The sequence below is a fragment of the Aplysia californica genome, unplaced genomic scaffold (genome assembly GCF_000002075.1).
Source record: "Aplysia californica isolate F4 #8 unplaced genomic scaffold, AplCal3.0 scaffold00375, whole genome shotgun sequence".
NCBI classification, from domain to species: Eukaryota; Metazoa; Mollusca; class Gastropoda; order Aplysiida; family Aplysiidae; genus Aplysia; species Aplysia californica.
Window position 1 is genome coordinate 92,436 of NW_004797645.1, and position 12,500 is coordinate 104,935.

The 12,500-nt window shown below is 40.2% G+C and overlaps 1 protein-coding gene across 1 annotated transcript; it reads right to left on the reverse strand.

Annotated features, from left to right (window-relative positions):
• Window positions 1-104: 104 nt before the first annotated feature.
• Window positions 105-7,486, reverse strand: LOC100533346 (antimicrobial protein escapin precursor). Its single transcript, NM_001204641.2, is given in 11 exon segments — window positions 105-578; window positions 1,136-1,332; window positions 1,584-1,718; window positions 2,248-2,333; window positions 2,953-3,070; window positions 3,572-3,658; window positions 4,078-4,212; window positions 4,724-4,831; window positions 5,332-5,488; window positions 5,928-6,167; window positions 7,363-7,486. Coding segments are annotated over 11 exon segments (1,608 nt in total). The 5' UTR covers window positions 7,454-7,486; the 3' UTR covers window positions 105-324.
• Between the last annotated feature and the right edge of the window lie 5,014 nt (window positions 7,487-12,500).

A 12,500-nucleotide genomic window follows, 5' to 3' on the forward strand; every position in this document is an offset into this window, starting at 1 on the left:
CCCCCCAGCGACACAAGCAGCACAGAAGAGAGCATCAGATGGACTGAGATTATTGTGAACAGCAAACGTGTGACAAAGGAAAAGTGACAACCAAAAACACAATATTCAGATATTAAGACACACTTGTTGGTTTATTTTCAAGTAAAATCCTTAGAAACGTAACAGAAATAAGCATATCAGCTTAAACATGCAATAGGAGTGGTACAATTCGGTGACTCAACACTCTAACATTAAAGAACTATTTATATTTCATCAAGTTGCAACAAATAAAGCAGACACAAACACTATCCCGTGTATCGGAGACGGCCAGGTAGTGAAGTAGACCTAGAGGAAGTAGTCGTTGATGACGTTTTCCGATGTCTCAAGAGCGCCCTCTATCCAGGAGGAGATAAGTCCCCAGGAGTAATCCGATCCTACCACGTAGACTTCATCTTTCAGTGACGGGCGACGCATGGTGCTGATGACGTCATCAAAATGGTAACCGGCCCTCCAGGTGATCCAGCCGCAGCCAAACGGGTAGTCTGTCCAAAACTGGGAGGCAGCAGTCACGGGTTCTGGGATCGAGTCTCGCTCCACGCCTGTGGGAAGGGAAGGGGGAATAATACAGCCCGTAAAAACAAAGCTTCATTGTACAGAAAAGAAAAATTACGACCACAAGAACAACTTGTAACGACTCATGAAGGGAAGCAAATACGAGTAAAATATATTGAATAATATTAATCATATTGTGGCTCTGTTCTTGTTTCATTTTCTTCCTTCACGGGTCTAAGAGGTCGAGGGGTTGGGTTGGGTGGAGACCTTTAGATAACTCAGTAGGCACCTGGCTACTCATGAACTCATGGATTTTATGGATCTACACTATTTTAAACAAAATCAAGCGTTGGCTCAATTTAGATCCCATACTCCCTCTTTTTTAGGGTTTTAGTTTTGTTCTAGTATTAAACTTAAATAATACAAAGACGTTTGACCAGACTGTCTTTAATTCAATTCAAAACTACTCAAGACACAAAATACAACTGGCCAGAGACTCAAATAGATCTCATTTAAGAGTGCTATAATTCAAGAGGTTGACTGAGAAATGATCAAATAAAGAAAAGAAAACATACAAACAAACACATAGAAAAGAAGTACTGACCGTAAGCCTCGGTGAGGTGTTCAAGAATGGCGTCCTTGAGGGGTACGGTGACCTGGTTGTAGCCGGGGTCAGAGCCTGGGATGTCCTCTCCCTGGTTCTTCAGCTCCCGCAAGTACTGGGCTTTGAGGCCGTCGGCGTAGCTGGCGATCAGGATGTAATCTCCAGACGCCTCAGACTTCTGCCAGTCATACATTTGGCTGTACAGGGGAAACGGAAAAGAGGATGGCCTCAGAACACGTCTTTTTAAAACGAGATACATATAAGCATAACACACACACACACACACATTCACACACAAACAAACACACACACACACACACACACACACACACGTGCACAAACACTCACATACACACACACACACACACACACACACACACACACACACACACACACACACACACACACACACACACACACACACACACACATGCAGACATTATCGTACCTGAAAAGCGCGTCTGATTTGGTTACCCAAGATTTCCTCTCATTCTGCAACCACCAGGGCTGGTCAAAGGTCATAAAGACTTTACTGGCAGGCATAGGACGCACGGCTCTGTACGCTTGGGTGGCGCGGTCATTTCTGGGGAGGACGATGATGGGAGTGATTGGAAGGGGGAGGCAAATTGATTTATTTTAATCTTAAGAATCAAATCACAGAAACACCCCCCTCCCAACAACAACAACAACAACAACAACAACAACAACAACAAACCAACAAAAAACCCATTCTTTTTGGGTTTCTCTATCATTGAAAAAAGAGCTAATGCATAAGCTCATTTCACAGCGTGTTTCATTATTGTGGCACCGAGGTTAATCATAGTAATGGACAATTATCCCATCCTTCTTCACAGTTACTATACAATTTTTTAACAAACGTACAAAACAAAACTCATCAAGTAAACCTGGATGTCTATCAGGGATGAGTTGGAGCTCCGTCCTCCTATATGTATATCATAACTGATATGAAAGTAGGTCAGTAAATAAGTTTGACCCCCCCCCACTCCCCACACTGAGTAAGTAAGTTTGAACCCCCTCCCACTCCCAACACTTTCCTATATCTTATTAAAGCCAAAGTAGGTCAAGAGATACGTTTGTTCCATTTCTCTGACCTGAGTTGTGACCAGTCCAGTTGTCTGAGAGCGTAGACAGGCATGGCCAGAATGACTCTCTGAGCACACACAACCTTCAGGGGTTCCTGTCGGGGGAACGGGCATGATGGTGGTTACTGACGTTAACAAAGACAACAACAGCAACAACAACAACAGCAACTACAGCAAGAATGACATTGAACATACAACTGCATCAGAGTCAGCAACATTGACGACAAAAGCACCATAATAAGCAGCAGCAAGACGCACCCGCATAACAACACATTTCTGTCTCAACTACATTCATTTTTTGTGCTATTTTTAAAAGTTTATTTTAAAATTTTTTCACACAGAACCAAAGTGACCAGGTTGTTGGTAAGAAAATAACGGACAGGAGTTTTAAGTTTATCATAATATGGTGTAAACTGAGTACAGAGTACTGAGTACGTTTCTGTTCCTCATAGAAATATGCCCAGACAAGTGGTTGAACTCTGAGGAAAACATTCACACTGCCTGAAGGCAAGCACTACTACAATTTTTAGGTGCTTTTGGCATGAAAAATCGATTTCCAGATTTTGGGCAAGAAATAATGTTAAACCATTATACTACATGTTCCACGTGTTTCCAAAGCTTAGAAAACACCATAAATCTTCAAATTTTTCTGTTTTTGTAACATAGGGGTAAATAGTGAGTGACCTACAAACTAATTGTTGGTGAGTGACCTACCAGGTAGTTGATGGTGGTTTGTCCATCCTTGGACGTGGTGGGCTCAAAGTACAGGACATACTGACCATTGGTCCTCCGTCTCAGAGCCTTCAGGTGGTTGTTGGGGAAGAACTCGTTGCTAGGGGCAACAACAAAGGGAGAAGAGAATTACTGGAAGAAAAAGGACCATGCTGCCTAGGTTATGGGTAAGAGAATTCGCTCAGCTATTTACCATAATACAGACTTGTATACGTACGATCAGCAGCAGGATAAAGTCAATTTTACGGCACATTTCTAAGCAACATACACAATTTGAATCTAAAAATTTGAATGTTTTATATATGTACTTTGTTTAAATGTCTTTTTTTTAAGTGTCAAATGGAGAAATGTGTATGTGCAACGAAGTCCTGTTCATTTTTTCAAGGTGTTATGAAACAAAACATTGACGAACAGCCAGAATGCTGGTCTCCAAAGGTGTTAGTAAATCAGAAGTTTTAGAACAAATCTGTCCTAACGAGTCTGTATCCCCATAGAGTTAATTGAAACACAATTTCTAGAACAAATTAAAGTTGTCCTTACGCGTCTGTCTCCCCTAAAGAGTTACGTAAAACAAAAGTTCTAGCAAATAATCTGTCCTTACGATTTAGCGGCGTCCAGAAAAGTCTGTAGCAGTCCTTGTGGCACAGAAGACATTCCTTCCTCCAGGGTGTAGATCTCACTGCCATAGCTGGGGAAGGAAGAATGGACGGATGTACTTCTTTTAACCACTAGGCTTTTTTTTCTTTTCTTTTGTTTTCCTTTTCTGAAATTCTATTTTGTTTCCCACCAATGTACAACAATGATATCAGGTGGTTACTTTCTTGCTGGAGGTTAAAGTAGAAAATGGCATGTGCATGCATAATATTTTTGTTTTGTGCATTGTTTGTAAAATGTATTTATAGTACACTTTATGATAATAGTCAACCTGAAAGAAATTTAAACAATGATATACAATAAATGTGAATAAATAAGTAGACGGATGAGTCCATAGATAACAGAATAGTTATTAGCATTCATTTAGAATTAACTGTGTTGGATTGATTTTAGGGAGGGGAGGGGGAGAATGGTAGGATGAATGAATGAAGAAAGAGTTGTATGGCCACTGACTAGTCCTCTCCCAGGTGGTCATCGAAGATGGAGATAGCCGACGCGTCCAGTGTGACCTCTGAGGTAAACACGTGCGTGTCTCGGGCGAACTCTTTGCCCTCAGGGGAGGCCACCAGGTCCAGGGCTTCGTCAAACCTGACGGGAATTGGGGGAAAGTGGAGAACATTTTTCACAGCATCATTGACATAATTTTGACAAGGGTTTGACAAGGGTTTGGGGGAACTTGGAGAAAATCTTTTTACGGCGTCACTGATATAATTTTTTACAAGGATTTGGGGAACTTAATGAACAATTAATACGACTCTTGTGGTATATTTGAAAATCTTTTTGAATGTCAGTTGTTGAGACATTGTCTGTATCGGCAAATGTTGTCCTATGATCTGCAACAAACCCAGATCCTTTGCAGACTTGTCGTAAATCCTAACCATTACAAGAAAGATATTGTGTAGAAGCTATTATAGGTGGATAGCGATGTCCTACATTTACCTTGAGATATATTATATTATTTCAGTCTTTCAGTATAAAAAGCTTACTGATGAGCGAGAAATGTATTGTTTTATCCTCTCACTTGGAACAGTTTACTGGTGAGTGAGATATGTGTTGTTTTAGCCTCTCACTTTGAACAGTTTACTGGTGAGTGACTCACGTGAGGTCATAGAGGAATCTGCCGTCCGGCACGGTCAGTTTGAGCGCCACCTCCCGTTTGAGTGGTCCGCCGTTGAGCTGTAATCCGGTCAGTTTCTCCAGGTAGTATCTGTGGAGGGCGGGAAACCGATAAATGTAGGTCAAACTTGACAGTCTATTCCTGGTGTTTGCCTTACATTGACGAAAGCATTTACAGGTGTCGAAATTCTAATTCCTCAACTTTTTAAAAAGGTTGTCATCTCATATTGCAATGTAATTCCACCGATGTACCAACATATTTTGTGCCGCCAGAAGACAGAGTTGGTGAAGAATGAGATAAATGAGTAACGTCTGATGTTCGAAGTCCAGTCAAAACAGTTTTTCCTCTCCTTGAAAATCTCCTCTACTTTTTAGGTCTTGCCCAAAAACATCCTAATTTATTTCTTGAATGATCATATTCAAAGACAACCACAATAATACTTACACCAATAAAATATCATCACCACAAGATACTCGATAAAACAACAACAACAACAACAACAACAACAACAACAACAACAACAACAACAACTACAACTACAACCACCACCACCACCACCACCACCACCAGCCAAGTCTCCCTAGACTCACTCGACCAGACGTCCCTGGTTGGCTTTCTCCTCCGGGCTGAGGTCATAGGGTACGTCCCCGCTCTTGACCTGTTTCTTGGTCAGGCTCTGTCCACGTAGGTAGAACCTCTGTCTGCCCTCCTTGCCGAAACCTTCCTTGAACACCTTGGGGGTCAGTCCTGTTGGGGGAAGTAGCTTATTATTCTTTCTGCAGGTCAAGAATAGACTAGAGTATAGTATACTGGTTATGTAGTTAAATGTATATGTTTTCTTATTTATTGTTAGCTTTGGGTGACAAATTTGTGGGTATGAAAACTGCGTTCAGGAAACTCATTTTGTGTTGGTCCATTTGGGGGTGGAGGGTAGTGTGACAGTTTAGGGAGGGTTGCTAGTGTTCAAACTATAATAGATAAATATAAAATGACTTATGTTAATGGTTCGTCTCCGCTTGACTCACAGGGACCCTTTGGCCCATTACATAGTTGACCCTGTAATATAAATGTTTCCCTGAATATGTTACCAGTGATTTTGTTTGACACAGGTTCCATCATCTGCCACCAGCCAATACAGTAGCAATAACTAGTTGTGTGTAAGCTGAGGTGTGCTGACCAACCGTACCGAGTTCTGAAATGACTTTCCAGAGTCTGTGCATGGCGCCCTCGATGAACCTCATGCCGCCAATCTCCAGGTTCACGTCGGGTGTGTTGGGCAGCTGGTAGGTGAACAGACGGCCACCCACCCGGTCAGAGTACTCGAACACAGCAATGTCCAGGCCAGACTCCCTCAGCATGTAGGCGGAGTTAGCTCCCCCTGGCCCCGCCCCAACGATGGCCACGTCATAAGAGGAACCGCACACCTCTGGACAGGAGATACAGACACGTCACAATTCTCTCATAGAATACAGAAATCTAGAAACTAAAATAATGTTTGTACTTCACAATTTTCTTATAGGACACAGAGATGTGGAAACAAAAATTTTGTCTGTACCTTACAAGTTTCACATAGGATACAGGGATTAAGAAACTAAAATAATGTTTGTCCTTCACAATTCTCTCATAGGATACAGGGATCAAGAAACACAAAATGTTTGTGTACCATACAATTCTGACATACACTGTTGGGCTCAAGACACTAAAATATTGTTTGTATATCTATACACTTTTTAATATATTAGTTTTACAATTTAAAGACAGCATACAACATGTAGAATTGAATTTGTTGACTGAGTATTCTTTACACTAATATATCGCCACGCGCAACCTTGAATTTCTAATTCATTTAAAGATAAATTATTTTTTGTAGAGCAACATCTCAATTACTTCGTGAGTATTTTCTACCTTTATTTCAGAATATAAAATATTTACATTTAAAAGACAGAGATCGAGAGAGTGAGTGAAATTTTACTTTAACAGACCGAATGCCAACTTTTAAAGAAAACTAAAACGTTACATCTCTCTTATTCTGAATGATACATTTAAATGCAACTCCTTTCCTTACAGACAAAGTTTAATAAAAGACCTACGGACATGTTTTGTTTTTTTATATAAAAAAGCGAAGCTTAATGAGGCCTTGTTCCCTTTAATCAGTGCCACTTTCTTTTATATAAAGATAAAGCTTTATAAGTAGTTTTCCATTTGTTTGAGTAAAAAAAAAAAAACCAAAAAAACTGATATGGTTAATTTCCTGTTAACTGCTCAAAACATCTACTGCGAATGATTTTACTTGTAGAGACTATAAAGGGAATCTTTACTTTAATTCTTTATGGGCAAAATGGACACATACATCCGCCCAGGGGAATCCCTCAAGCAATGTTGTGACATATTTTGAAATGTTTTAGTAAAATCAGAAACATGATTTTGCATAATGTTTCATTAACTGCATATTGCAGCCCGTGTTTTCACATAATATACGTAAAGAAAACAGAACTATAATCCCGAATAAATTACCAACGGCTTCTTCTTTTGTGAAGTTGACCAAAACCGTGGGTGTTCAATGAGTTGGACAGACAGATGAACAAAGCACCGAGTGACTTCTCCAGTAACTGTGCCCTCACCTTTGTTACACTGACGCCTGTTTCTGCAGACGCGGTCGGCGTGGACAGAGATGACCAGCGCACAAGCCAGGAGAAGGAAAGCAGACGACATGATGGCGATCTCTCTGATGCTCTCAGGGACACCTTGGCTTCATGTCGGCTCCTGGCGGCTTTATGTAGTCAGGAGGACGTCATGTGATACCCATTTCTGCTGCCAGAATTTGAAATCTACTCCAAACCCACTGAAGTACAAAAAGATCGTGAGAGATAGAATGGGCGTTGCTAAATACTGACGTGTAGATTTTGTGCTGTCTGGAGCAACTACTGCAGATACCAGCTAAGATATAAACTCTCGATAAGGGAGGCATGTTGTATCAAATTAGAAATTAAAGTTGTATGATAGTGAAAAAAGTAACCATCTATCTCATCTAGATTTATCACAGAATACTATTCCATAACAGTATCTTTAGATCTGGTGTTTTGTTTGTCTAAAGAGATACTATGATAACATTATTGTTTTTGTTAGAGCTCCAAGTTGGCTTAGGATGCATCTTTAGGCACAAAATGCATAAAATGATTATTAATTCACTTTAGACATCATAGACAGACTGATGACATACCGATTGTATAGTAAGTGTTGTATTACAAAAATAGCGATGGGGCGTAGATATCAAACAAACGTTGTGTCTACGTACACAGACTTTCGAGGAAGTTTTCATGGACAGATTCTGTCTGCCTGTGTCTGTTAAACTGTTACGTGTAGACGAGGCATTAATTTGTTGTAATACCCTCTTATATGAGCTCTCTGAAAGGGAAAAGGAAACGTTACTTGGACATGTTTGACGAAGGGAGATTATAATTATATTAATATTGTGTTCTCACATTTATTATTGCAATTGAAATTTTCCAAGACACGCAGTCGATGGGAAAAATGGTTGTCGAAGACACTTGTACGTCTGTGACAGTGTAATTAGTTTTTAAAAAATGAGAAATGGGAATTGGGCGGTGTCTTTTGTGTACAGGGGATTGTCTTGAACAGGTGGCTATTAGTTCAGGTTAGACAGTCATATACTCACGTATTCAGTCAGATGAGTCGGTGCATCTATCCTTGTCAGATGCCAGACTGGACAGGAAATGTACAGATGCCACACCCCACTCAACACCGGAGCTTATTTAACAGGTAGAACTTGCGATTTTACGTCCATCTCCGATTAAATTAGAGTCAGACATGTAAAGTCTTGAATACTCCCCAAAATGTTTACGTTCAAAAACGCGCTGTTGGGATTCGAACTACTACCATCCACACCATAGCCCGACATGAAACCAACTGAGCAAACTAAGAGACCACTAAAAACTGCATGGCATTCAGTGGTGTTTATGTGGGAGGGGGGAGGACGCACTGGGAAGGTGGTGGAAAGGGGGGTGGGGTACTATGCTAGTTGTAAATGAGGCAGTCAGATCTTACCAGCAATATTGTAATTTCTTTTGGCCTAAATAGTCCTGCTAAGACAATAGTATAGGTTTTCAGAACTTTGCTATAAAGTAATAGATGTAGAGGCGTCTGGTGTTTGGGCGAAATGAACTTAAACACACACACACACACACACACACACACACACACACACAAACACACACACACACACACACACACACGTGCACACACACACACACACACACATACACACACACACATATATATACACACACGAAAAAAAGAGTACTGTGGCAAGTGTCAGAGTGCATGTGTGTTTTTGTAGAACTGTGTGAGTCCATCTTTTTTGTAGTGGAGGTTGTGAGAAGGAGAGTAAAATTGATGGAAAAATTGGGATGTGAATGTGGGAGAGAAATATGGGGTAGAGAGGGCACGATGTGAAGGAACAGGAAGAGAGAAAATGTGTGTGTGTATGTGTGTGTGTGTGTGTGTGTGTGTGTGTGTGTGTGTGTGTGTGTGTGTGTGTTTGAGAGGTAGATAGATAGATAGATAAATAGATAGATAGATAGATAGAGAGATAGATAGATAGATAGATAGATAGATAGATAGAGAGAGAGAGAGAGAGAGAGAGAGAGAGAGAGAGAGAGAGAGAGAGAGAGAGAGAGAGAGAGAGAGAGAGAGGATGATGAGGTTAAAGAAGAAGAAAGTCAGAGTGTCCGTTAATGTGCTTGTCTCTGAAAAAGTGAGTGAATGAGTGAGTGAGTACGTGAGGGGGGGGGGGGGATGAATAAATGAGGGGGGGGGGCAAAAATGAAATAAGCCTATATGTAGTGAATGATAGATTGAAAAATAAGCGTGAGACATTCCGTTCTAAGATCAGAACAATACTTATTTACATCAAGAGGACTTCATAACCTACCTACCCCGACCCCCGCTCTTACCCCTCCACCCGTTCTCAACTTTGGGAACAGTTATAGAACAAAATCAGTAGAACTAAAACAATAAGTACGAAAAGGGAGTACAAAATAATACAAAGAAACACACACACAAAAACATAAACAAAGACAAATATGAAATTGATGCTGAAAACTTTTCTAGAGTCTGTTTAGTTACCCTAATGTCCGACTTACCATAAAAAAATAAACGCAAAAAGAATTTTAAAAACAAAAAATAAAACAAAAACAAAAACAGAACACAAAGATCAATCCTCGAGTGCTGAGAGTGTTTTATTCTGTTGTTTTTTTCACAAACACAATTACACACACATACACACACACACACACACACACACACACACACACACACACACACGCACATACATACACGCACACAAACACACACACACACACACACACACACACACACACACACACACACACACACACACAAATCACATACTGTTATAAAGCTAATGATATAATTAATTGATATATCGGACCTCAGTTATTTGTCGTTTTGTTTCGATTCATGAATTTAGAATTCAAAATATCTCTCTCTCTCTCTCTCTCTCTCTCTCTCTCTCTCTCTCTCTCTCTCTCTCTCTCTCTCTCTCTCTCTCTCTCTCTCACAGGTAACTAATAAATGACAACATGACCCGTTTCACGGAAGTCATGTGATCAAGTATTTGTTCTCACTTGATGTGTCTGGCTCATTCACTGATGTGTATAGTTCCTCATTTACTCTACAGCGCTGCTCAAAGTACGAGGGCTGTCCCTTTCTGATGTCAAAGTGCTCATTCAAACAACTGAAATTTCAGCATAATAGCCACTCAATCTATTTAATTTCAGTTTTCAAAGAACTTTCCGTGAAGGTGCATTTTGCTATTGACGCACAAGAAAATAATTGTATACACTCGTTCAAGAACCACTTGTTAAAGGACTGGACTAATTCTATGATATCTCCTTCCTATTCCAGGCTTTGTTGAAACTATGTCATTTAAGTGGTTGAAAGAGAGGTATGGTCTGAGGAAATAAGGTCTAGACGTTGTGGTGAGTGTGGTACAAGCCTACAAGTGAATCCTCGTTTTCAGTACTTGGTCAATGTCCCCGGAATCAGTGAAATCAATTGTGCCTCGACGCGGTGGAATCAAGCGCTAGTAAGTTTTTGGGTATTTGGAGTTAATAATAGTATCGACTTACTTAAAGCTTGTTCATTTGCCTTGCTTTCGATGAAAAAAAAATATCCATCGTTTTCAAACAGACTCTGATGTCGAAATATTTGCGATGGAAAGAGACGGGGTCGCCGGGTTTCAGAGGTAGGCTTACAGTGGGGGCTCCAGTGGATAAGTGAGTAGTGAGTTTTGACTCAAGAAATGTCAAGCAAGTGTCGGTGACACGGGGATCAGATGGGTGGTCACTGGAGTGTGTCCTTGAGCAAGACACGACAACCCTAGCTCAAATTACAGGGCGCTGCACAGTGGCGACCGACAGTGACATTGTTAGTAAACTGTTCTGTATTTGTGTAATAGTGTGTATTTATGTATGTATTTATGCATGTATGTATTTACATATGTACGCATTTATAATTATGTATCTATGTATGTATGTTTGCCATTGTAAAACAAAGTGCCCTTCTGGGACAAATAAAAGTGTAATTTATTATTATTATTATTATTACAACTAGCGAACAAATGGCGCCAAAGTTAGTTAACTTCCAAAGCTTGAGAGTCCCTGGAAACTAAAAATTTGCTTTTTTCTTGCTTTTAATCTATGATTTTCAGTAAATCCACCCGGAATGTGTTTACAAATGAACATAATGTGAGGTGTTGAGCCAAAAAAACAGAAAGAAAATTGGATCAAAATGGCCAAATCGGCGGGGAAATACCAATGTCTTCGGGGGTAGATCTATTATTTTGACGAGCGCCTGATTTCACAACAATGTCTCCCAATTGTCACCATGCTAAATTATGTCTTTTTTCGATTGTCAGATAGTTAGGGAAATCCCCACCCGTCGTGTGACGTCACCATCATCTCCCGTGTTGTCTCCATCAGGTCCTGTCTGCCACCAATGACACCCATGTTCTGGTTCTGAACTGTCTGACAAGCCTGTACGCCTTGTGGTCGTTAGCACAATTGTTTTTCGTTGTTGTTTTTTGCATCCAGAGAGCCGAAAATTTACAGTGTACAAACTCTTTGTACATTATTCTATGAGCAACAGTCTTTGAGATGTCAAGAATGTTAGCCTTGTCACGAATTTTAAGCTGATAAAAATAACGACATTAGATAATTAATATTTCAAAAAGCCAGTGAGGATCCGAACCCCAGCCATATGTATTAGTGCCTAGTACGTGTACATATTTCACAAATTCTATAATTATACCAACTATCGACTCTTGGTCAGTGAAGAAAAACACAAGTCAACTCGATAGCAAACCGGGGATAGCTAGTCAAAGGGAAATAACTTTATATCTCCTATGTGTGTTTTAAAATTATAAAATGAGTTATATTTCTTCTCTCGAAGTCTTGAGTTGATGTGATGTGCGGTCAAATTTTCCAAGACGGCTAAACCCTGCAAAAGAGAAGAGTGGCTGTCTTAGACAGGTGGTCATCTTTGACAGTGCCATAACATCAATTTGAAAAACGCAGAGGGGAGAAAATTTAGTGATGAGTGGCCGTGTGTACAGGGGACTGTCTTAGGTAGGTGGTCGTTAAATCAGGTGCGTCTGTCATTTCCTCAAAACTGTACCAGATTGTTGACTGTATTGTTCTATCTTGTTGTTGTTATTGTT